Source organism: Electrona antarctica (genome assembly GCF_951216825.1).
Source record: "Electrona antarctica genome assembly, chromosome: 8".
NCBI classification, from domain to species: domain Eukaryota; kingdom Metazoa; phylum Chordata; class Actinopteri; order Myctophiformes; family Myctophidae; genus Electrona; species Electrona antarctica.
This window is the reverse complement of record NC_136789.1, coordinates 21,677,173-21,703,974: the sequence shown is the minus strand read 5'-3', so window position 1 is coordinate 21,703,974 and position 26,802 is coordinate 21,677,173. Positions and strand designations below refer to the sequence as shown.

The 26,802-nt window shown below is 45.2% G+C and overlaps 2 protein-coding genes across 2 annotated transcripts; one reads left to right on the top strand and one right to left on the bottom strand.

Moving 5' to 3' along the window:
• Positions 1-363: 363 nt before the first annotated feature.
• Positions 364-11,707, top strand: LOC306928627 (ubiquitin-like domain-containing CTD phosphatase 1). Its single transcript, XM_079508889.1, has 11 exons — positions 364-596; positions 1,107-1,387; positions 2,281-2,372; positions 2,955-3,040; positions 4,774-4,889; positions 7,538-7,636; positions 7,776-7,813; positions 8,052-8,150; positions 9,055-9,171; positions 9,289-9,416; positions 9,580-11,707. Exons 2-11 carry the CDS (start codon positions 1,234-1,236, stop codon positions 9,605-9,607), a joined length of 957 nt encoding a protein of 318 aa, XP_079365015.1. The 5' UTR covers positions 364-596; positions 1,107-1,233; the 3' UTR covers positions 9,608-11,707.
• On the bottom strand, positions 11,044-19,170 carry LOC306928660 (interleukin-12 subunit beta-like; the record flags this gene model as incomplete). The annotated part of the gene is made up of 8 exons (XM_079508930.1): positions 19,147-19,170; positions 18,902-18,998; positions 18,474-18,575; positions 17,747-17,935; positions 16,546-16,651; positions 15,872-16,044; positions 14,471-14,631; positions 11,044-11,067 (listed from the first exon to the last, which is right to left on the bottom strand). Exons 2-8 carry the CDS (start codon positions 18,996-18,998, stop codon positions 11,044-11,046), a joined length of 852 nt encoding a protein of 283 aa, XP_079365056.1. The 5' UTR covers positions 19,147-19,170.
• Between the last annotated feature and the right edge of the window lie 7,632 nt (positions 19,171-26,802).

Here is a 26,802-nt window from a genome sequence, read left to right as displayed (position 1 = left end):
TCAAGACAGAGAGACTACTCGAGACTCGAGTTATGACAGAGAGACTACTCGAGACTCGAGTCAAGACAGACTGTTGACTCAAAGGGGGGGTCGCTGTTCTCCCGTTTTTTGCCGATGGGATTCTCAGATTGCACACAAATAAACCCAAACAGACAGACGGGTCGGGACAGCAGGGGAAATGCAGTTGTCATGGCACAGTACAATTATTATTATTGAATTGTTTTTATCTATCTATGCCGACGTGCCGTGGTTATAGTATCGCGTTGCCAGACGATTGCCTCTCGCACTTTCTTTAAACGCTTATAGCATTCGGAGATTGTGGAATAGTTGTCTGGCTAGTGCACGGCTACGCTGGAGAGATGCCGTGGTAACCATGGTAACGAGAGCATGATTTTTACATCACTTCCGTCGCGGCTCAGACAGACAGGATGCCAACAGGAAGAACTTGGGGTTGGATAATGTTGATGATGATGCACAGCCCACAACTCGATTGAATGAAATCTGACGAGAGAAACTCCATTTATAGATCACCTTTTTTTCCTAAAGAATTAATGGGAGTTTGCCTACCATTGCTTTTCTTAGGTTAACTGTCCGAGGTGAGAATCCGACCAGCAGGCTGTAACGTGTGGCTGGCTATGCCAGTTTATCCTAGCCTCAGTGTGTTAGCCTTCTCCTGCTACAAATAACAGCATGCCAGACGCGTGTCTGTTCGTTCCTGTCATTAGGCAACAGTCCTTTGTCTTTGGCCAAAGTCAACTTTTCTGTTGTTATCTGGGTGAGACTGAGGGCTGGACAATGTGTCCAACTTGATTTGTATAGGACACATTCAATAGGGAGCTGTAAGTGTTAATGTATCAGTGTGGTTTGATTTCAGTGTATGAAGGGATAGCAAACTTGCATAACAAGGTCTATTGCATTTCGTAATTAACAGTGCTTAGGGGGAGGGTAGCTGACAGTGTTGAGATATATCAAATATTAATGTTTTGATCTATGAATGGAGTATTGTTATAACACATTTACCCAGCTATGTTTTGTTGTTAAAGCTTGGCTTGCATGACCCATACCCGTGTGTGTGGTTGCGTGTGGTTGTGTTTGCGATCTTCCAGTTGCTTGTGAGGGTGTGTGTGTGGTTGGCAGCCCTATGATTGCGGGCACATAACCAGAAGTGCAGCCAAGGGTTGTGTGTATGTGTGCGTGAGTGGAGCGGGTGTGATTCACAGGCTTCCAACAGCCATGTCTGTATCAGTGATCATTAAGTGGGGCGGACAGGAGTATTCCATCAGTTCTCTGTCAGAGGAGGACACCATCATGGACCTGAAGCAGTCCATTAAGACCCTGACTGGAGTGCTGCCCGAGAGACAGAAGCTACTGGGACTAAAGGTCAAAGGTGAGAGGTCACCTGACCGCCCGGCCGCCGGAACAGTGGATTTCTGCCGTCGATGTGATTAATGTTGCGGTCCACTTGGAATGATGCATTTTCAATAACCCAATTTGTTAGCTGTGAGAGGGATGTTTATCCTCTCAGCCTCTCAGGCCTCAGTCAGGATGTTGCAAGTGGGCCCCCAAATAATCTGACTACTTAGCACCGTAGTGGTCAGATGGGTGGGCAGCGAATATAACACCCGGGAATTGAACCTGGCTGTGAGCCACTCTGCTACACTCGCCCCCCTTTTGACCTACTCCCACGGGGAAACCCGATCCGGGTCATGGCACCATTGTAACACCCGGGAATCGTACACAGGTCTCCCACGTGCAAAGCAAACATCTTAACCACGAAGCCAAAGGGATATCCTTGTGACTCGGGGGGGGGGGAGATATTAGACTTTGAGACCATCAGGCTGAGACTGTGAGCCACTCTGCTACACAAATACTGCCAAGATTTTTAAGTGGGCCCTGTTCCAGAAATGGTTGCGATTATCCTGGTCCACAATCTGTAGTCCCGTAAACCCTTGTTGTTTGTTCCTAGCCCCAACCCACCAGCCTAGCTCATATAGCCTTTCTATACTGCACTTCTGTTCATTGAGATCTATGGCAGCATGCATCACAACACTCAATATGACCTTTTTCCACATGATTTTATTTACCTCTGACGTCGTCATATTTTAGTCCTTTCTATAATGCATCATCGAGCCTTGCACCTATAAGGAGTTTCTCTAACCTGGAGTGTTGCAGGTTGTCTGCCTTGGCAGTACTCTTCTCTTCTCAGCATGCATTACAAGAACATATTCCATGTCTGTCATTCTGTTTTATATACACATTATACATTGTGTCCTTTCTCAGGAAAGCCAGCAGAGGATGAGGTGAAGTTGGGCTCCCTGAAGCTGAAGCCCAACACCAAGATCATGATGATGGGAACCAGAGAGGAGAGCCTGGTAGGTGTCTGACAAATGAAACTATGAGTATACACTATAAAGTGCTATTTCTACATAATATGCTATTTAAATTACATATGTTTAGCCTATGCATACGCCTGTAAGGTCGTTGAGGCTAGTGCTACGGCAAGTGCTGCGCGCTAAGATTGAGTCTGAAGAGGTGGGTTTTCAGACTATGGCGGAAGATTGGGAGTGAGTCTGCAGTTTTGCAATGGGAAGTTCATTCCATAGTTTTGGAGCCAGAAGGGAGGAGAATCTGGGACGTGTGGAATGTTGTCTCGGCCGTTTTAGTGAAGGTTCTGCCAGCCTTGTTGGTGTTCATTTATTTAACACTGAGAATGTGGGGTGGGTTCCTAAATGTTTTATAATTTGAATTGTATAATATTTCTGTTATTGAATGTATTTAGCACATAGCACATGTGTAAGCACATTGTATGAAATGGTCTTTGGATCAATTATACCCGGACTTAACGTGGCTGAGTCAGCCATTAATTTCCACAACGTCCCCCATGAGTCTTGGAGCATAGTGACTGGTGAGGAGTAGTGATGTAATTGTGCAGTATTGTGTTTTGTCTTGTGAAGGAAGACGTTTTAGCCCCACCGCCAGAGAACGATGACGTGGTGAATGACTTTGATATCGAAGAGGAGGTCATCGAAGTGGAGAACAGGTTAGACGTGTGCGTGAGCGTGTGTGTGTGTGTGTGCGTGTCCTTGCGTGCGCAGTTACATGACACAGGACCAAGTATACTGTACTCATTTCTTCACAGTAAAATCCTTGGTGTTAAATCTGCAGTCCAGAACTTATTTTAATGGATATAATGTTAATCTGCTTGGTAGACTATGTTAATAAATATATACTCATCGGCAGTGGTTAAGCCGAGGTTGTCTCTTATAGAGTGTCGCAGTCCCGCCCCCTTTCATGACGACGCCAGGCCCAGGAAATTAATCCAATGCATTTTTCCCATAGACATTTCAAAAAGTATTTATTTAAAGACCTTTTAAGCGTCGTACGAAGCCAACTCAAGTCGTGACAAATCATGACAACAAACACAATATTTTGGACCAAACAAATAATTACATAGAAGAAAAACAACAAAAAAAGTGTTGTAACCTGCCGTTTTTTTCTACTTTCTAATTCTTTGTTTGGCCCAAAACATTGTGTTTATTGTCATGGTTTTTATCACGACAAGAGTTGGCTTTGTCCGTGGCGTAAACCTCTTTAAATAAATACTTTCCGAAAAGTCTATGAGGAAACTGAACGGGGATTTGTTTTCCGGGTCTCTCGAGGGGGCGGGACTGCGACGCTCTATACTAGACCCTGGTGTCGGGTAGGACACCTAGTGGTTGAGAAGTAGTATTGCCTGAAGCTCATTAGTGCAATGTGTACCCACCAAGCCAAGGCTATCCAACGTTGAAGCTGCCACTACCTACTGGCGAAAAGAGGAACTGCAGCACTTTCATGGAGGTGGACAGACGTTCATGTATGACGTTTGAGGTCCGGGCTAAACTTCCGCTCACTCGAGCCATTGAGTTATAATTGTACTTCCGGCAGTCTTCCGGGTGCTTCAAAACGCCACTGAGCAACTTCTATTGAAATGAATAGCGGGGGGGGCTAACGCTCTGGTTCGGTCTCTATCCTTTTATTACTCTATGGTACCAACCCTGACCAAGCTGGGACTTTGCATTGGAAGAGTGGTAGATATATAGACTATATAGAGCAGGGGTGCCCACACTTTTTGACTTGAGAGCTACTTTCAAAATGACCAGCTCAGCAAGATCTACCCACCAAATCAATTATACCATTGCTGAAAATAGTTTAAATATGTACCTGAGGGGGCTTCGGAATAGTAGAGTTTGTGTTACATTCTGTACAGTATAAGACAAATGCACTTGGAATGGGAAATAGAGGGGGAGATTTTTTTTTTTTTTTTTTTGTAATCGTTTTTTTTCTTCAATATATTTAAATGAAATACTCTTTAGGGGCATGTCATGTGATCTGCCTGCACAGCCTTTGTGATCTACTGGTAGATCGCGATCTACCTTTTGGGCACCCCTGATATAGAGGTTATGCGTGTGACATCATCATCATCATACCTTAAAGTTGTGTGAGAAGTCTGGAATGCATACTGTGGCAAAAAACTACTTTCTGGCCTTGACAGCCCATACATCCAAACAGAAAAGTCCTATCTGGTTGCATTAAACAACGTTAAATGACGTTAAACTCACTTTGCCACTCGATTTGCCACTCACTTTATGCATACGCATACCCTCTATTAATTTGGTCTCCCACGTGGGGGGGTTCAAATGCTGGCGTGGTCAGTCTGGTCACAACTTTATGGATTGCAGATTTAACTCCCAAGAGTGTACAAAATATACTGTAAGTGTCCTTACGTGTCTTCAGAGAGGAGAACCTGGCGAAAATCGCCCGCAGAGTGAAGGACTACAAGGTGGAGGAGATGAATCCACCCAGAGAGGGCAAGAGCCTGCTGGTACTGGATGTGGACTACACACTGTTTGGTGAGTTCCACTGACTGATCACTCTGACTAGAACTCCGGGTTGCTGGAGAAGTGACAGTGATTGCCCTCCCTAGTCCCTACCCTGCTTCCCACCCTTGAACACGGGCAATTCACCTTTAGCTAAGCCCCGCCCTCTCCCACTTAGACACTCCCACTTGGACACTTTCCAGCCGGCTCATTTTCATTTTACACATTAAATACTGGTTCATTTTTGGAACCAGGCCTTCAAAATCTCTTCCAAATCCGTCAGCAAGGCCTGCCGTATGCACTGGAAAAATATGTGCGTGACATTTCTTTTTTTTAACCCATTTAGATCTGAGGACGATTCTACAAATGCCTTTGTTTTCTGAAAAATCTATGCTTCTATGTCAATGGTTCTCAACCTTTTCCATGTCAAGGACCCCCAGATTTATCTGTATTTAGCCGCCGACCCCCATCTGAAAATATGTTGTTCCAGGGACCCCCCCAGAAGCAAAGATTTTAGTTAAAAACGTTTGCTCGGAAAGAATATATATTCAAAGATTTGCGCCACATTTTCATGATTTTTCAAAAATAGCAGCCCTACAAGCTCGTAGCGCGGCACTCGGTGCCGCTCTACGAGCCAATAGTTTTCATATAGGAAAACTATTGGTGGAGAGGTTTGTCTAACCCATGTTATGCTTAGCTGTGATTGGACGATAGCAGTTTGGGGAGGGGCTTAGCTGTTTGTCTCCACAGTGGTGGGCAGGAACTTTGCCCTGTGCGCCACCCGAGCGCCAGTGTTGATTCCATAATTTTTTATCACTTGCTGACAGCTCAGTATTGGGTGAGCACTTGTGACCCCCTTGACATTACAGGCTTTTTTTGCTGGCTTACAGTAGGTGTTACATTACAGTCTCTTACAGTAGGATTGGCCAAAAGCACTGGAGAGCTCTTGATGTTTCCACTTAGCACGTACCAGTGCCAGGAGCATGCTCTGCCAAAGACACCTCTCTGTTGGCTCAGCAGTCACTAATGCAACCTCTGGTTCCAGGATTTTATTTATCTACAACTGTGTGTGTGTGGTTCGAGGATTTTATTTATCTACAACTGTGTGTGTGTGGTTCGAGGATTTTATTTATCTACAACAACTGTGTGTGTGTGTGTGTGTGTGTGTGTGTGTGTGTGTGTGTGTGTGTGTGTGTGTGTGTGTGTGTGTGTGTGTGTGTGTGTGTGTGTGTGTGTGTGTGTGTGTGTGTGTGTGTGTGTGTGTGTGTGTGTGTGTGTGTGTATCTTGGGCTGCAACTTTCGATACTTTTTGTTAGCGATTATCGTCCTATTGATTTCTATTTTGATTTATACATTTTTTTGGTAACCTTTTCTAACCTAGCAAGAAATCAATTAGCTTTTTTTGTAAAAAAATCTTGTTAAATAAAAATAAAAATCTGCCTAATGATGATGTCACTGGAAGACGGTTTCTAAACTGCCCACAGCCGTCCTATGAGACACAGACTGAGTAGGAAAGAATCGTGCCATTTTTTCATGATTATTAGTGAGGACCTATTATATGAAGATAGGTTGAAAAGTGGTGAAGTGGTCCATTAACACTAATTATGCTAATGACGTGTATACACGTCTTTAGAATCAAAACCACGGTGTGCCATGGATGTGTATAGGCCTCATTAGGTCCTTTTCATCGATGTCAAACAATTTTATTTATATATATTTTTGATTTAATTTTTTTGGCCTTTTCTTCTTAAGCGATCCTAGAGCGGTTTCACGCATGCACACTGCCGGCTCTAAATCTACAGCGCTCTCCATGCACACTGCCGGCTCTAAATCTACAGCGCTCTCCATGCACACTGCCGGCTCTAAATCTACAGCGCTCTCCATGCACACTGCCGGCTCTAAATCTACAGCGCTCTCCATGCACACTGCCGGCTCTAAATCTACAGCGCTCTCCATGCACACTGCCGGCTCTAAATCTACAGCGCTCTCCATGCTCACTGCCGGCTCTAAATCTACAGCGCTCTCCATGCTCACTGCCGGCTCTAAATCTACAGCGCTCTCCATGGTTTTTATTATAGCGCTGCTGTTCTGTGGTCATTTCTGACTTTGTAACTTCCCTTGCGAGGGCTGAACATTTTACCATTGAGCTACTAGAGCCAGCCTGCTTGCTCAGGCTTTGATGTTTTGACACCATCTAAATGTTTCAATAGAAGAGCAGGGAGACCAAATACAACCACCCCAATTTAATCATTTATATTCTATTAATGCTACCATACAGTTTAGACAAAATGTATAATTTATTCTTAAAAAAATCACACCCGTGTGAACTGAGTGGTGCAACTACACATTTATTGTTATAGTTACTGTACTATCACTCTGACGTGATATCTGTGATGTCAGTGACGTCACATACTAACCATAGCAACCATGCTCGTTTTTTTGGTTGCTAACCATAGCAACCATGCTCGTTTTTTTGGTACGAACAAACGGGTACACGGGTACAAAGCCAGTTGTTGGAGTGGTTTGCACCACTCAAAAATATCAGAGTGGCTATTTCTGTCTATTTTGTGTATGATGATGTCATATAGGCCAAAATAGGAATTGATTATTAATCAATAACTCAATATATTGAATGATGGATTAAATGGATTAGTTTGATGAATTGTTGCACCCCTACTCAGATCACAAGTCATGTGCAGAGACGGGCCAGGAGCTGATGAGACCGTTTCTCCACGAGTTTCTCACCTCGGCCTATGAGGACTATGACATCGTCATCTGGTGTATGTATTTCTCACTATGGCTAAATCATCTGTTGTGGTCAAATCACTGGATCTTCTTCATTCAGTCTTTAAAGATTCCCTGTTGAGTTCAGTTCAGGACCACTTGATGGTTATACTCTCGTTACTTCCTCTCCTTTAGCTGCCACAAGTATGAAGTGGATTGATGCCAAAATGAAGGTATGGTTTTGACTTCTGTTACTTGACTGATAATGTATTTTGTTCATGATCAAATAATGTGAAACCTAAAATCACGACTTTTTGACTGCTTTCAATTCTTGTTGCAGCTGTACATACCTTCTGTAATGTACTGAAGTATATATTCAATGTTGCCAGTAGGAGGCAGTGTTTGTCAGTTATACTTGTTATACAGGTCTGTTGGTGGCCTCTCAAATGTCTGTCTGTGACTGTATACTAGGAGCTAGGAGTGACAGACAACCCCAACTACAAGATCACGTTCATGCTGGACAGTGCGGCCATGATCACTGTACACACTCCAAAGAGAGGGGTCGTGGAGGTTAGTACACACATGCACACTGTCATTGTGTCGATCTTCAGATGGAGAGAATAAGAACAAGTGTATATAATATATAACCTTGATGTGTGACCAGCCACAAACTGTGTGTGTGTGTGTGTGTGTGTGTGTGTGTGTGTGTGTGTGTGTGTGTGTGTGTGTGTGTGTGTGTGTGTGTGTGTGTGTGTGTGTGTGTGTGTGTGTGTGTGTGTGTGTGTGTGTGTGTGTGTGTGTGTGTGTGTGTGTGTGTGTGTGTGTGTGTGTGTGTGTGTGTGTGTGTGTGTGTGTGTGTGCGCGCGCCCGTGCGTGCGCGCGCGTGCGCGCGCCCGCGCGCGCGTGCGCGTGCGCGCGCCCGTGCGTGCGCGCGCGCGCGTGCGCGCGCCCGTGCGTGCGCGCGCCCGTGCGTGCGTGCGCGCGCCCGTGCGTGCGTGCGCGTGCGCGCGCCCGTGCGTGCGTGCGCGCGCGCGTGCGTGCGTGCGTGCGTGCGTGCGTGCGTGCGTGCGTGCGCGCCACCAAGTATGGAAGAATGTGAGAAATGGACATTGTGCTGGTCCTCACAAGAGAAATGACTGCTAGAAACTGATTTGGGGAGTTATCCTTACAACTAGGAAAGTATTCAGGTACAGGCTTGGGGTTTAAGGGCTTGGGGCACCACTATAAGGACTTGGTTGTGCGTAGCATCCTCTTGCACAGTGTTTCAAGTTACCACTTACAAGTATGAGTTATACTTAGTCGTGCGCTTGGTGTCGTTCACCGGAAACGGCAGGTCTACACGTCGCAGCGATATTTCCAGCTTTAGAGTTTGGGATGGGAACGGCAAAAATACATTTGTCTACCATAAAATCACCTTCCCGAAACGTTGATGTCCTCACAAGTATAGTAATCTAACCTGTATGTATGCGTCTAGGTGAAACCCTTGGGGGTGATCTGGGGTAAGTACGGGGAGTTCTACAGCAGGAAGAACACCATCATGTTTGACGACATCGGACGCAACTTCCTCATGAACCCACAGAACGGCTTGAAGGTGCGTTACTACTGCTTAATTAAACTAGATGTTCTCAAACATTTCCATGTCAAGGATGTGTCTTTGTTTATCGTGTGTGTGTGTGTGTATGTGTGTGTGTGTGTGTGTGTGTGTCAGATCCGTCCGTTTATGAAGGCTCATATGAACAGAGAGAAGGACAGGGAGTTGTATAAACTGGCCCAGTACCTCAAAGAGATCGCCAAGCTGGACGACTTCATTGGTCTCAACCACAAACACTGGGAGAGGTACGTGCAAACACACACACACACACACACAATGGAGTTAATTTAAAATCACCCTGTAATATGAAGAAATACTTTTGGGTGAACATCGGAACGATTCAGTCATAATGAACTATCAAGTAATGTGTGTGTGTGTGTGTGTGTGTGTGTGTGTTTGTGTGTATAGGTTCTTGTCTAAGAAGCATCATCATTAAAGGAGGTACTCTCTGACCCACTCCAACCTGAACAGGGAGCAGTGCTGGACACTACAGCCCCCACCGCCCAGTACACACACACACACACACACACACACACTGACCTCTTCTCAGCCTTATCACTGCAACCCGGACACGTAGGGAGTCATCTTACGGTGTTCTGTTATCACTAAACACTAAAACTACCCCCAAACACACTGCGTCTCACCGCTGACATGGGCTTGTTTATATACCTGCATGTTCTGTCTTCTCTCTGTAAACGTACACTCAAACCCCAACCAGGTATTTCACACCACTATGTTAAACTGTTTTATTATTTGTAAATGATAGCGTTTTAACTTACCGAGTGCCACTTGAGCGCAATTTCACAACATCAGGACAGTAGTAGACGGCATACTAAATTGACACTTGAATCAGTTGGCCAAACATTTTGGCTCTGTCCGCCTTCTCTCTCATTTTCCTGAGCTGCAAACTCCACCCGACTGGCACTCGGAGCACATCGAAACCAACACAGATATCGGATTTGGTGTGACTGTGGACCGACATGGTGTTGTCGGACAAACTCTTCTTGTGGAGTTGTAGAGGAAGTGTGCATGCATGCACAGACAAAGACAATAGCAGATCTACAAGCTCACAACGCACCACCAGCGCGCAACCAAGTATAAATTAAGCAAAAACACTAGGTTTGGAGCAGACTAAAAGAATAAGGTTTTTGATATTTAGTCGACTAAATAGGACTAAGACTAAATGGTGTGTTATTCAAAAGACTAAATCTAAATCTGCTGAAAACATTAACACTTGGGAGAGGTGCCCGTAGTACTACTAAAGACTCCACATGAGGGATGTGAACACCTCAAATGACTTCACTGAACGGAAGTAGGAAAAGTTACTTATTTACACAGAAGAGATCTGCAGGGTAAACGTCTTCAGTGTAAATGAGGTCAGGGCAAAGGTATATTTTTCTCAGCAGTGACATGTTTGTGTCTGTTGAGTTCCTCCTTCTTTTCAGTGAATGATTCACAATAGTCTCAAACTACCACGAGCACCAGACGTAAGTTAAAGTTGGCATAAAAAGGCATTATCTAAATAATCATACATTATGCAATGTTTTGTCGAATGCATTCTGATTCCTATTGTTGCGTTTCCGCGTGTGGGTTTGTAGTCAAGTATACATACAGTAAACATGTTTACAATACAGGGATGGGTGCATGTACTGTATGTGGACAGACGGGCACAAAGGAGTTTCCATTTTAGTGTGTATTATTACAGTGTGAAACACGTCGTTGCGACACCGGTGCGACGGCACATGCTGGAAATTGCCGATCTACAAGCTCACAACACATTGCATTGCAATGCGTTGCGATGTGTTGAGGGCTTGACGAAGAGCTATTTCCGGTGCGCAAAACAAAGTAAATTATAAACAAAGGAATCGGGGCTTAATCGGCTGGATGTTCCGACAGCTGACACATAAACAAACATGCAGAATATCTTCATTTGTTTTGGTTCAAGCAGCAGTTTGCTAACCTGGTGTGTGTTCTTTTGGAGTTACAACGGTACCTAACTGTGGGGGTTGGGAGGGTTGATGTTGAATATGAGGAGCAGCCTTTCGGTGGCATCATCGTGACTTGGCCATGGGGGTTCCAACAGTCATGCAATGTTTCTGTTCATGTTGCTATCTTTTAGTATGGGGAAATATTCTGAAATTGTTTCTGTACATTTCATTTCATTTCATTATGACACCCAGGTTTATTTCGCTTTTGTATTTGAAGTGTTGGACATTTAAAATTGGTTAACTCAAGGAGGAGAATGGGGAGCCACCACTTCTGTACAAACAACCACTTTTAATGAATCGACCGTCGTCAAATATTTTCAGCATATACTGTGTCATTGGCCAGAAGCTCAGAATGGTAACACAGGACATGACGGGGAAGTCAAATGTTGAAAACGTATTATTATTATAAGGTCTCCTGGGCTTTCAACACCCATATATTTCTAATGAAGCATTCTGTGTTGTTTTTTTTTAAGTATATTATCATGCCCCAATTCACATTTTCCAACATCCTGGCTGTAAATATGAAAATAAAACCCTTTTTGTAGTAAGTCCTCGTGTTTCATTTATCAGAATAACTTCTTGTGTCTATTGAGTACGAGCTACAGACTGTACTGTAAACTAAAGGCCACATGCGTTTTCTGGGCATGTCAGAACAGACATCCTATATTAACCTCTATGCCTCTCTAGTTACTACAACTCCGTACATCACCCTTGTTCTTAAAAAGTGGTGCCACCATTCATTATCTTCTCCCCTTCGATCTGCTATTTTTGAAAAATAGTGAAAATGTGGTGCAAATCTCTGAACATTTATTCTTTCAGAGCAAAACGTTTTTTTAACTCCTATCTTTGCTTCTGGGAGGGGGGTGGGGGGGTGTCCCTGGAACAACATATTTTCTGATGGGGGTCGGCGGCCAATTACATATCATTTTTGGGGTCCTTGACATGAAATAGTTTGAGAACCACAGATTTTTAGAATCATCCTCGGGTTTAAATGGGTTAATCATCTTAATAATCTTAAACATCTCAATTATGTTTTGTATAGTAACTAACCTGGACAAAATGTGAAGTTACTAAAAGCAACAATTTATTGATGGGGACCGGGAGGGGGGCGGGGGGGTGAACTTAACGTGCTTGCTGCCTGTCGCACTCTCAAATCAAGTTGTTTGCAGCTGCAACAAGGTTATTAGGTTAACGAGGTCACAACATGGTGTGCAGTCGGCGCACAACATCTCTGCCTCAGGTGAAAAGTGAAACTAAAACTGACTGATGGCAGCCAGCACATTAAAATTATAAATAATAATTATGATAGTGGGATTATCATTACTTGTCAAAAGGGCAAATTGCCCCCCCACATACCGGTAAGCCCTTATTGCCCACATTGGCCCTTATTGGCCCTATATCCAAGGCCCTGGGCCATGGATATTGGGAAGGATTCTTTTATCCTTAAGAATTATTATTATTTTTTGAGTGGTGTAAACCACTCCTACAACTGGCTTTTGTGTGCAGAAGAAAATGAGCATGGTTGCTATGTTCAAAATAATTTCTGACGTAATTAAATCACACCCGGGTGAACTGGATGACCGTAGCAACCATGGTCATTTTCTCTGCACAAAAAAAGCCAGTTGTGAAATCACATCCAGGTGTGATTTCATTACGTCAGATCAGAGCTGATCAGGCTATATAATACCTTACCTTATATAATACCTCACATCGGACAAAAACTCCAGCTGAATCAACTTCATGGTCACAAATCATCACATCAGAAGACGAGTCTACCTAGCCAAAGATCTTTAACGTCAGACATTACGTCAGAGCAGCTGATCATGCTATATAAAACCTTACACCACTCAGTTCACACGGGTGTGATTTTTTTTAGGGAAAGGGCACTTTGAGGCAAAGGGGCAGGGGCTCTAGCCCCCCCTCTGCACGTGCCTGATGACATCAGTTTATACAGGGGTATAAGTATGTATACTCATTGAGTGCAAGGGTTAATGAACTGTAATGAAATGAACTGTAATACATACAGTATGAATGTTAAACCAGGCAGATTTGGAATAAATTATTTTATTTAACGAATACAAATATTATGCAAAAGTAACAGCTAATATTGTCAGGAATAATTGATAAACGGATCCATATAAATAAATACTGTACAGCTAAATGATCATTAAAAAGGAAAATCAACATTGATTTCTCGTCACTGTGATGTGATGCATCCATCGTGTCTGTGTTTCTTCATGCTAAAGACAGAATGGAACAGAACAGGTCAAGATATTGGTTACCTCGAAAATATTATGTTATAGTTTTTAATAATTATATTTGATAAATATTTTCAAAATAAAATCATCTGTAGAGCAATAATGTTCACATAAATAACATGTTTACCCAACATGACTGAGTAATGACTTTATTTTGGAAACACTAAAGGCAACAAACTCACCCAATACTACAGTGTCTCCAGTCACTCCATGTTCCATTTGTAACCTTTTCCTTTGCCCGCACACAGAAGACATACTTCTTAGCTTTGACACTGACCGGGAATGTGGTGTTTACAGTTATTTCAGGCTGCACACACACAGGGAAAGAAGGAGAAACAGTGAGAAAAATAAAAATGTTTGTGAATTATAATGGATCCAACAAGAGTAGAATACTTAATGTGCACAGAATTCACAAAAGATGTATATAATATTTTAAGTAAAGGTCTAGTGTTTCTCAGTCAGTGGGCGGAGACCCAAATAGCAGATCTACAAGCTCTATGAGAGTTGTGAGCATGGATTAAAGTTCTCAGTCGCCTCGACTCATTTCAGTCATTTGGATTCTGGAGATGGCAGCATTTCTAGCTTATTTTTAACCCATTTAGACGATTCTACAAATGCCTTCTAAATCCTGACAGTTTTCTGAAAAACCTATGTTTCTATGTCAGTCGTTCTCAAACATTTTCATGTCAAGGACCCCCAAAAATATATGTAATTGGCCTCCGCCCCCCATCTGAAAATATGTTGTTCCAGGGACCCCGCAGAAGCACAGATTTGAGTTAAAAACGTTCGCTCTGAAAGAATATATATTCAAATATTTGCACCACATTTTCACAATTTAAAAAAAATAGCAGACCTACAAGCTCGTAGAGCGGTACTCGGCTAAAGTATAACAAAATGCTTAAACCACCAAAAGGGGTTCCCGCCCAAAATGGGTTAAGCATAAGCAAACAAGCCAAAGTAGCCTATTCTACAATTCTATTTTGGGGTGGGTCGAGCTAAAACGTGGGTCGAGCTAAAACGTTTGGGAAGCACGGCGGGCCTATAATATAATACCTGATTGTTGTTCATGGGGTTGGAATGACAGTCGTGGTGCACCAACTTGACCTGGAACGTCAGGCTGAAGTATGAGCAGGGCTTCTCCCAGGTGGCTGGGTAGTCCCAGTGGAACACGCCACCAGCCTCAACGCGCAGCCGATCCACCCGCTCTGGTTTCACTGTGTGAGCACAGAGCAGAAGCAAGGCCATCAGGTACTGTAAGCACAGAGGTTCTCATAGTGGTCCTCAAGGAAGTTCCAGGGAGTCCCCAGTAAAATTGCTTGATGTAGCATCAAAGCAGTTTAACTTTAACTTATATATATATATCAGCTGATTGAAAATAGCAGATCTAAAAGATATTGTGATCTGCTATTTTTAAAGAATTCTTGAAAAAATGTGAAACATTTGGAATATATTTTTTAAAACATTGAACTCTGCTGTATATATATCAGCTGATTGAAAATAGAAGATCTAAAAGATATTGTGATCTGCTATTTTTAAAGAATTCTTGAAAAAATGTGAAACATTTGGAATATATATTTTTAAAACATTGAACTCTGCTGTTCAAACAAGAATGAGAGGTTTTTCCAAGAACAGCTTGAAGGAGTATGTGGGTATTTCTTTTAGAACATTTAGAAGACACCTAAAGCCCAGCTTTTACTGGGGAATAAGGAAGAGCACACAAAGGGCGGACAGATGAAGTGTACAGGCCAGAGTCTGTCTCTCTCACACACTGCACAACTCGATTTTCACATCACACGATCTTTGACACGAGAAATTGACACTAATTAGCCCGCGGACCCCCATTTGAAGAGATATGCCAGGGACCCCCATAAGAGAAGATTTCAAGGACCCCCATTAGGCTACGGACCTCTATTTAATGGCATTTCTATCTCTGAGACCCCAATTTATATTGTAAAATCAATCTTAATTTAACTCGGAGAGTGTACACATGGAACCAAATGGTCCATTTGGTTCCATTTGTACACTCTGAGTTACAGACCCATAAGGGTCCATTTGGTTCCTAACTATCATTTGAGCTGGGGACCCCCTGGAACTCCTGATATAATGGCCACTTTGGGAACCATTGATATAATGGCTGGTCATTTACTGAAAAGATACTGGAAAACGGGAAGAGCTTGAATTTTCCTTTTACAAAACTCTCTCTCTGGGGCGCCCACTGGCCAAGTGGTCCAGGCGCATGCCACATATAGGCTTTGGCCTGACAGCCGTAGGCGTGTTCGAGTCCCGTTCATGTATCTCCCCTTCTCTCTCCCTCTTTCCTGTCTCTCTTCACTTGATACTATCATAAAGGCAGAAAAGCCAAAAACAAATCTTAAAAAAAAGAAAAAAACTCTCTCTCCCCATCACAAACACTCTCTCACACGCACACACACACGCACACACAGTGTCCTATACCTATGTCTCTGAGGTAGAAGGTGGCGGTGTATCCCTCCAGTCTGAAGGCATTGCGCATGTAGACTGTGACGGAGATGCGGTGTTTCTCCTCCTCGTAGGGACAGTTGGGATGCAGATTGCATCGCATCCCTGAGCCATCAGAGTCCTGCTCACAGCTTATCACCTTCGAATCTCTGGCAAAAAGAAAAATTATATAAGACTAGTGGAGCGTGCACGCGCGAGTGAGCGAGCACGTGCGCATGCGCGAGTGAGCGAGTATGCGCGCGCGCACACACATATACACACACACACTTTATTTGCCATGGCTGAGGAAAATGATGAAAGGAACATGAGGGTGAAAAACTGATGTATCTGATGCATACGGAAGATGACCAATCAGCTAAACTAGGCCACCAAACAATTACTGCGTGTGGTTTTACGCACAGCTGAGCAGATGCTGGGATTTTAAGGTCTTGCAACAATTATGAATGTTTGGGTAATAAATACATGTATGTACAATAATATATATATACGTGTGTGTGTGTGTGTGTGTGTGTGTGTGTGTGTGTGTGTGTGTGTGTGTGTGTGTGTGTGTGTGTGTGTGTGTGTGTGTGTGTGTGCGTGTGCGTGTGAGTGTGTGCATGTGTGTGCGTGTGCGTGTGTGTCTGCGTGTGTGTGTGCGTGTGTGTACTTACTGTTCTGCCTTCACTAGCAGTACAGCGGCCTCAGAGCGTTCTGCTGTCCTCTTCCAGGAGCAGTGGAACGAGCCGTTGTAGTTGTGACCTGAACACTGGATGTACCCTGGAGAGACACACACACACACACACACACACACACACACACACACACACACACACACACACACACACACACACACACACACACACACACACACATACAGTATATGTCAAACGCACTGAGCTTTGTGTTGATACTTTGACCTGTATATTACATAGGTTTATTGCGATGTATAACCATGGAACTTATACATACAGTATAACTAGGCTTTAAAAAACGAATTCAAATTTATTTGAACACTTATGAGACGTAGCTTGCGGAGTTAGTTCATTCAGACATACTCGAGGGGGTTCATGCCATGCTCAAAGGCGCATACTATACTCAAGGGGTTAACACGCTGCATTACTATGTGGGCGTATAAGTGTGTGCAAGTCCCACACGTCATTCACCGATGCAGCAGTCAGCTGACCAATTGGGCGGGCTACTTATGCTCACTAGACTGCATGCTCTTCCTGCCTTCCTCTGCATATGGTTCCTGGTTGTATGTGATGTTTTCTCCCACCACCACCCCAGCACCACCGGTGGGCTCTGCTATTTATGCCCCCCATGGGGGGGGGTTTATTGTATACTGTATCTATCTCCCTGCTCTTAATGTTTTATGTTGGTGCTTAATCGTGCCAAGCAGGGAGAAAATCCAGCAGAGCCGAACGCCAAGTCAAATATCATATGCGCACTCATTATTAATTCTGTAATAAATATTGGTGAATCTATCCGTGAGTTGTCTGACTGAAGTTCTATTCTTGTATTCCTGTGTTGTCAAGGTGTGCTATCGCTGTGTTGTGTCAATCTGTTCTCTGATTTCAGCTGTGTCATCTCCCTGTGCTTGTAAAAGTCACAAATTACTGGTGTTACTGTGCTGTTTTCACCCTTTTCCAACCTTATTTTTTGGTGGAAATCTAATAAATGAAAGCCTCGACAGGCTTCGAGAATCTAGTCTAGACTTGAACTGGACTTGAGTTGGCTTTGTACTTGGACTGCTTTTCTCTCTCTCGTTGCGACACATTGTGAGCTTGTAGATTGGCTATTTTTGGCAAATGTTGTCTCCAGAATATGCCTGCTGGGGTTCAAGTGGTTAAAAGCAGGAACCAAAGCCCTCACCTCCATGTCCGTGGTGATGGTGCTGTGACTTCTGCAGGATAACAGAGCTGTTGTCGGGGTCCAGTTGAACCAGAACCAGGGTGTGGTTGAGGTAGTGTCCGACCGGGCTGTGACAGGAGTAGTTGCCCCCAATCATCTCCTCCACCATGACCGTCACGCCGTTCCCCTCTAGACCGGGGCTGGCCTCGTCTAAAGGTCAATAAGAAGTACATGCGTTGTCGTATTAAGAATGCATTTGACATTTTAACGCTTTCAAGAAGGAACAATCACAAATGTAGCAATTTTTTACTTAAAAAACAGAATTTGAATGAATTAGTCAAGGTTAAAATAAATGTTAAATAGCACAATAATCCCATAGGGGGTCTCCCTGTCTTTGCAGACCTTTAGTAAACAGAAAATGCAATTTCAGCTCAAGGTACCAATTTCATCCAATCAAGAGCGAGAACTGTCAAATTGGAAGTCATGAAACAAAAACATGTGCAGACAACATTGGAACTGGAACACAAGCATGTGAATGATGTGTGTGGTCGGGGTTCTCTCTCCTGATTGGATGAAATATGTAACCTACCTGAAGATCTATTTTCTCTTTACTAATGAGCTGGACAGACGGATAGACCCGTTACTTAAACAATCCTTTTGTTTAAAAAAATAAAAATCACTTCATGTTAAATTACTTTACTGTATAGTAAGTTTAGTAGCCGTAATAGCAATCACATCATTGTCCTACCATCTCTCTTCCAGAACACATTGTCATCGTTGGAGGCCTCGAGACACGTTAGACGAACGTAGAACGGTGGAACTTCTTCGTGGGGCACCCTTACAACCAGGACTACACGCACGCACGCACGCACACACACACACACACACACACACACACACACACACACACACACACACACACACACACACACACACACACACACACACACACACACACACACACACACACACACACACACACACATACATGAGTTGACAATTCACACATCATGAGAAGACAGGTGGTGCAAGCAGAGAGACAGATAGATACACACACACACACACACACACACACACACACACACACACACACACACACACACACACACACACACAGGTAAAGAGAGACAGAAAGATTAAGAGAGACAGAAAGATTAAGAGTAATAAGACTATTACCATGATCCATTAGAAGGTCGATGTTCTCTGGGTTGCTGTTGGAACCAGAGCAATGCCGTAAAGCCGTCAACAGCATCATGAAGAGCAAGGCTGTCATCTAGAGAGAGTGGACGTGAAGTTAAAGAATACATCTGCTATATCACTGTTATCTCTATAACAAGTCAATTCATTCAATGAGTGAATAACACAAAAAAAGAGATATATATCAAAGTATAAGTGAAGCCAAGCAGAGATCTGATATTTACCTTGATGGTTTGAGTTGTGATCAGGTATTGTGTCTGTGACATATAAGACTAGCATGTATGACAGAGTAGTATTTATATGGTACAATTGCAGAAGAATAGAAATTCCCGGCAGACCTGGTATAGTACACAAGAGGAACTGTCAAGCCAGTGATATTTAATTACGTGTGCTTACGTGTGTGTGTGCTTTAAAGCGCTTGTAAGTGTGTTTTAATGATTTACTACTGGGGATAACAGAGGGAAATCCTAGTTGTAGAGGTCAGTGTATATGTTATTGTCTGTGTGTGTGTGACTGTGTGTGTGTGTGTGTGTGTGTGTGTGTGTGTGTGTGTGCGTGCGTGCGTGCGTGCGTGCGTGCGTGCGTGCGTGCGTGCGTGCGTGCGTGCGTGCGTGCGTGCGTGCGTGCGTGCGTGCGTGTGTTTCGTTACCTAGTAAGACCGCAGGACTGGGGGTTGATGATGTATAAGATGTCTCCTATACGCGCTGAGTTGAAAGCGACTCTGAAGGAAGTTGTTTGACCTCACAATACAATACAATACAATACAATACAATACAATACAATACAATACAATACAATACAATACAATACAATACAATACAATACAATACAATACAATACAGCCCACCAGTGGCCCATTGGTGGGCCAGGATGATATTGTATGTGGGGCCTTGTGGGCCCCCAAACTGGAAAAAGTTATTATATTATATTATATTATATATGGAATTGTGTTTCTTTAAAACCTTGAAAAGTGAGTTTTCATTGTGATACCAAATGGGAACTTAAAATATACTATGATAGGTCCACTGACACAATAAATTGACTGATCAGATCATGCTCTGAGAATACATGCAGCCCATCCATCTGTGTTAAGTGGTCAGACGGTGGTCAGATGGGTGGCATGCGAACGAGTTTGAGATTTTTAAGTGGGCTCTGATCCAGTGTACCATGTGTGTGTATGTACAAGTGTGGCCATTGGTAATCATGACTCAAGAGGAAGTATTAGATCTGTTTCCTTTTTTCATTTCTTGTGTGTGTGCATAGGCTACGTAAACGTATGTCTGTGTGACTGTGAGGGGAAGTCACTCAGGACAAAGGAAGCCGACAGACAATCCTGTGGAAGAAGGAACAGGGAAGTCTAAAAAGGATTAAAACGCATGACATTCTTGGACTGCGTGGGAGTTGCGTGGAACTGAACAGGTAGTGCACACTGACAGTTGTGTGATATTAGTCTGGCTTATTAGCCAGGCTACACGGAAAGGAAACAACAGTCACATCTGTGACGACCTGGGAAAACATTTGGTTTAAACAAGAAACTTATGTTTGTTTTAACCTACACCATATTACACCATAACCTTCATGATGCTTCTTCTAGGACTTTCCAATTTGACCATTGACCTTTGTTTTGGCAGCAACTGTTTTACTTTCTCCAAGCTGTATTACTTACTGTATATCACACTGAATCTTCAAAGAAATGTCAGATTTTTTTAGAAACTGTTTTGTGTCACTGTCTAGTGTCTATATATATATAATATGGTACATATGTCATTATGTGTGCAGTTTGATCAGTTGTTGGAAAAGGAACCCAATCGACCAATAGATCACATTTTCCCCTAACAGAGAGTGAAAAACTTTAAATAAATTATATTTTCTCATACCACTGTGTAACTCACATAACATGGTTATTATACTCAATATGGTTTCATGAATAAGTATATCAGGCAGCAGGCAACTACATCTATAAGTGGTTCTGAACTGATTTTAGGTTATGTTTTTTGGGGGGACCGCAATTTACCTTAACATCATCATCAGTAGACTATTGATTGAGGAAGGACTCATCTGTTAAAATTGTTTGTCTGTGTCCCAGTCTTGGATCTCAGGTTGTACTTTTGGGTTCTGATTCTGACCCATGGGTTTGAAAAGCGTGACCCATCAGGAGGCTATATGGACAATCTCCCAGGTTTCGTTGTTAAAACTGGATCAAAACAACATAAGAGTTACAAATAAAATAAATAAACTGCAATGCAGACCCAATTCAAACTCTTAAGATCCTTCATATTGGGGCAGTGATGATAGAATTGGTTTTCCAAAGCTGTAAGTGTAGGTTTGTTAGATACTGTTCTCGCCACTTTCTAGCAAATACTTTGAAGTTTGTATGCATCATATGAGCACAATATGCATCATATTGTCCTCTGGCCGAAGTAGCAGAGGGGCATTTATGATTTAAAGCCAGCTGCTTCAACCTACTGCACTGCCTCACCCCTCCCTGACCCTGCACACATTTTAGTTTCACTTTCAGAGGGAATAAAGCAGCAGACTAGACAGGTAGAATGACAGAAATGTAGGCTGAAAGACGAGAAGAGCGGATGGCACACATAGATGGCCAGACAGGTTGGCCTTCAGACAAGATTTCCAATTGGATATTCCAATATAACTGATTCAGGGCTGTTTGTTTGCCAAATTTGTTTCGAAATCCATGTCGTAACCCGCATCTCCAGTAGACAAAGAGTGCTGGGTTGCGACCCGAAAATAGCTGATCTACAAGCTCTCAACGCATCGCAGCGTGACGCGTTGTGAGCTTGTAGATCTGCTATTTTTGTCCAAAAGTGCCCTCTTACGGGATTTCATCCCCTGCCTCAGTAACACTCTCTGCACGTCCCTGCTGTCAAGGTCTGTCCTGGCAGTGACAGAGCTTCTGACAGAGCTTCTGACAGAGCCAGAGCTTCTGCGATGACGACGCCAAAAGAGAAACCTGTTCCTTGACAGCTACTTCTCCAAAACGTGAAGTAGGAAACGGGTAAGGACAGTCAAAATAAAGAAGTCCTTCTTTTTCTCTGTGCACGTGCAGGGCATCAGTTTGTTTGTGCTGTCAGAAATCTGTGTGTGTGTGTGTGTGTGTGTGTGTGTGTGTGTGTGTGTGTGTGTGTGTGTGTGTGTGTGTGTGTGTGTGTGTGTGTGTGTGTTGTGTGTGTGTGTGTGTGTGTGTGTGTGTGTGTGTACAAGTTGGATAAGATTGCTGGCTGTATAGGTAAGACTTGGCTGTAGGCAGGGCTGGACTGGCCACAGGGCATACCGGGCATTTTCCCGGTGGGCCGCGACCCTAGGGGGCCGCCATGATTTTTTTTTTTTGACAGGCAGGCAGGCCAATAGGCGGCAGGCCACCAGGAAAGGTCCGGGCGTGCTGCCATTCTGCCAGTACTATCATGATAATTTCACTGTACCTGTATCAGTGAGTGACAAATAAACCCTCTACAAAGGGTTGTGTAGTTGTCTGTTGGTTTGTATCCAGGGCCGGTTCTAGGCATAAGCGGTATAAGCGGTCGCTTAGGGCCACAACCACTGAGGGGGCCACATCACAGGGAGAAGATTATTATTATTTTTTTTAATGTATCCCCTATCCCATACATGGGCTACTGGCGGCCTGAGGGCCACATGTGGCCCCCACCTTCACTTAATGCAGCCCGCAGGTTAATATCAACTGTAGGCTGGGGGCCACATGTGGCCCCCAGTCTACAGTTGAGGGATGTTTATACCATCCCTCTACACTGGGGGCGCTGTTTATACCATCCCGCTACACTGGGGGCGCTGTTTATACCATCCCTCTACACTGGGGGTGCTGTTTATACCATCCCTCCCCACTGGGGACGCTGTTTATACCAGTCAGTCTGTCATACCATCCCTGTCCACTGGGGACGCTGTTTATACCAGTCAGTCTGTCATACCATCCCTCCCCACTGGGGACGCTGTTTATACCAGTCTCTCTGTCATACCATCCCTCCCCACTGGGGGGCACTGTTTATACCAGTCAGTCTGTCATACCATCCATCCCCACTGGGGGCGCTGTTTATACCAGTCTCTCTGTCATACCATTCCTCCCCACTGGGGGCGCTGTTTATACCAGTCAGTCTGTCATACCATCCCTCCCCACTGGTGGCACTGTTTATACCATCCCTCTACACTGGGGGTGCTGTTTATACCATCCCTCCCCACTGGGGACGCTGTTTATACCAGTCTCTGTCATACCATCCCTCCCCACTGGGGGTGCTGTTTATACCAGTCAGTCTGTCATACCATCCCTCCCCACTGGGGGCGCTGTTCATACCATCCCTCTACACTAGGGGTGCTGTTTATACCATCCCTCCCCACTGGGGACGCTGTTTATACCAGTCTCTCCGTCATACCATCCCTCCCCACTGGGGGGCACCGTTTATACCAGTCAGTCAGTCTGTCATACCATCCCTCCCCACTGGGGGCACTGTTTATACCAGTCAGTCTGTCATACCATCCCGTCTGTCATACCATCCCTCCACACTGGGCCCCCACATGTGGCCCCCACCTTCACCTAATGCGACCCGCAGGTTAATATCAACTGGCGGCCTGAGGGCCACATGTGGCCCCCACCTTCACCTAATGCGGCCCGCAGGTTAATATCAACTGGCGGCCTGATCTAACCTCTTAATTTTGATCTCAAAGTGCACCAGATTGAAGCGTTTTCATGGCAAATTTACAGATTTTTCTGGACCTGGGGGGGGGGGGGGGGGTAGTGTCCCCCCTGACCCCCCCCCCCCCCCCCCCGGCGGTGCAGTGCAGGGGGGGGGGCCACATAATATTATGTTGCTTAGGGCCACTAAACGCCTAGAACCGGCACTGTTTGTATAATTTATGTTGTTCTGTAAAAGTGGTGGTATTAGGGCTTGTTTGTGTGTGTGCCTCGACGGAGTGGGTGGTAGAGTTTCTGCTATCTGCGCGCTGGTTGTGGTGGGCCGGTCTGGGCCAAATTCACGCGAAAATGACCGGGCCGAATTTTTGTCCCAGTCCAGCCCTGGCAGGGCTGGACTGGCCACAGGGCATACCGGGCATTTTCCCGGTGGGCCGCGACCGTAGGGGGCCGACATTATTTAAAAAAAAAAAAAACCTGTATCAGTGAGTGACAAATAAACCCTCTACAAAGGGTTGTGTAGTTGTCTGTTGGTTTGTATCCAGGGCCGGTTCTAGGCATAAGCGGTATAAGCGGTCGCTTAGGGCCACAACCACTGAGGGGGCCACATCACAGGGAGAACATTTTTTTTTTAATGTATCCCCTATCCCATACATGGGCTACTGGCGGCCTGAGGGCCACATGTGGCCCCCACCTTCACTTAATGCAGCCCGCAGGTTAATATCAACTGTAGGCTGGGGGCCACATGTGGCCCCCAGTCCAGGCGCTGTTTATACCATCCCTCTACACTGGGGGCGCTGTTTATACCATCCCTCTACACTGGGGGTGCTGTTTATACCATCCCTCCCCACTGGGGACGCTGTTTATACCAGTCAGTCTGTCATACCATCCCTCCCCACTGGGGACGCTGTTTATACCAGTCTCTCTGTCATACCATCCCTCCCCACTGGGGGGCACCGTTTATACCAGTCAGTCTGTCATACCATCCCTCCCCACTGGGGGCACTGTTTATACCAGTCAGTCTGTCATACCATCCCTCCCCACTGGGGGTGCTGTTTATACCAGTCTCTCTGTCATACCATCCCTCCCCACTGGGGGCGCTGTTTATACCAGTCTCTCTGTCATACCATCCCTCCCCACTGGGGGTGCTGTTTATACCAGTCAGTCTGTCATACCATCCCTCCCCACTGGGGGCGCTGTTCATACCATCCCTCTACACTAGGGGTGCTGTTTATACCATCCCTCCCCACTGGGGACGCTGTTTATACCAGTCTCTCCGTCATACCATCCCTCCCCACTGGGGGGCACCGTTTATACCAGTCAGTCAGTCTGTCATACCATCCCTCCCCACTGGGGGCACTGTTTATACCAGTCAGTCTGTCATACCATCCCTCCCCACTGGGGGTGCTGTTTATACCAGTCTCTCTGTCATACCATCCCTCCCCACTGGGGGCGCTGTTTATACCAGTCTCTCTGTCATACCATCCCTCCCCACTGGGGGCGCTGTTTATACCAGTCAGTCTGTCATACCATCCCTCCCCACTGGGGGCGCTGTTCATACCATCCCTCTACACTCGGGGTGCTGTTTATACCATCCCTCCCCACTGGGGACGCTGTTTATACCAGTCTCTCTGTCATACCATCCCTCCCCACTGGGGGCGCTGTTTATACCAGTCTCTCTGTCATACCATCCCTCCCCACTGGGGGCGCTGTTTGTTTAGCGCCCCCCCTGACCCCCCCCCCCCCCCCGGCGGTGCAGTGCAGGGGGGGGGGGGGGGGGGGCACATAATATTATGTTGCTTAGGGCCACTAAACGCCTAGAACCGGCACTGTTTGTATCATTTATGTTGTTCTGTAAAAGTGGCGGTATTAGGGCTTGTTTGTGTGTGTGTGCCTCGACGGAGTGGGTGGTAGAGTTTCTGCTATCTGCGCGCTGGTTGTGGTGGGCCGGTCTGGGCCAAATTCACGCGAAAATGCCCGGGCCGAATTTTTGTCCCAGTCCAGCCCTGGCAGGGCGCCACGCCCTCCTGTGCCTGCAGCCGGCGCTTCATGGCGCCCACAGTGTCGCTGCAGCGGACCGCCAGGCGCAGATCGCGGCCCGAGGAGAGGCGCAGCCGCAGCAGGCACTCGCCTCCGGAGGTCCCCTCGCTCCCGCTGCCCGCCAAGGGATCCGCCACCGAGGAAGAGTCCGGGTCGGAGCCGTCCGGCTCGTCGGAGTGCTCCTCGATCATGTTGACGGGCGGCGACAGGCAGTAGACGGGCAGCTGGTAGCGATTCCCCAGCTCGTCGTAACACTCGGTCAATGCTCCTGGAACGGGAGGGAGAGTGGCAGGATGATTTATTGGATTACTTTGAATTGAAATCAATACATGGAGCAACCCCAGACGGGTGACAAATTAAAGGAAGAGCCAACATAAAGTGTCAGGACAGCTTCAGTGCTCGTCCCTCTGCTCTGCCGGAGGGATGGAACACCATTCACACAAGATATTCCCTCATTTGATGTTTTGATGATAATTATGGTGGTGGAGAGCTCTGTCTAACACGTTTTGTTCCCAAATCTCCCATGTCTCATGTGGGTTGAGAGAGAGAGCTGGTGACTGCGAAGGCCATAGCATTATGATTGGCACCATTTCCACACTCAGTGACTCCATTCAGTGACTCAATGTGCTTCATCGTAGGAACATGGTGCAGAATAACTTTGTATTGATTTGCACTGAGTGACCGTTCCCTTTAAGTACACAAGTGGCCCGGAAAATAACCCCCATAGCATAACAGAGCCACCAGACCCCTTTACTGTGATAAAGGGTTCATCATTCAGGTCTTGTACAGTTCTCTTGGCGTATGCCGCACACGCACTCGCCCACTTGAAGAGTGGGGTCAAGAATATACAGTAGTCAAGGATGACTCATCTGAATCACCTTTTTCCAGTTTTCCACATCTCTGTAGGCCACTCCAGAGACTTGTTTTTGCACCAATGAACTCCCAAATGTGCATGTGTTTTAATAACAATAAGAGTAATGCAACCCTATATACAGTAACATCCCTTTCCATGTAGTCATCTACAGACTGTAGAAAAGAGTTGTCCTAGTGAGCAACAGCAAGCAACCCTCCCCCTGGCCTATTACATGATTGGATCCACCCACCTCACCTGCTGTCATTCTCTCTCAATCCCTAATCACACCTGCTCTCACTACCTCCTCAATCAGTGGCCTGCTATATATAC

Excerpts from the sequence above, each read along its gene's own strand:
- LOC306928627 (XM_079508889.1), top strand. The coding sequence starts at position 1,234 with ATGTCTGTATCAGTGATCATTAAGTGGGGCGGACAGGAGTATTCCATC. Across the intron at positions 8,151-9,054 it reads CAAAGAGAGGGGTCGTGGAG|GTGAAACCCTTGGGGGTGAT; the intron begins GTTAGTACACAC and ends GTATGCGTCTAG. Across the intron at positions 9,417-9,579 it reads AACCACAAACACTGGGAGAG|GTTCTTGTCTAAGAAGCATC; the intron begins GTACGTGCAAAC and ends TTGTGTGTATAG.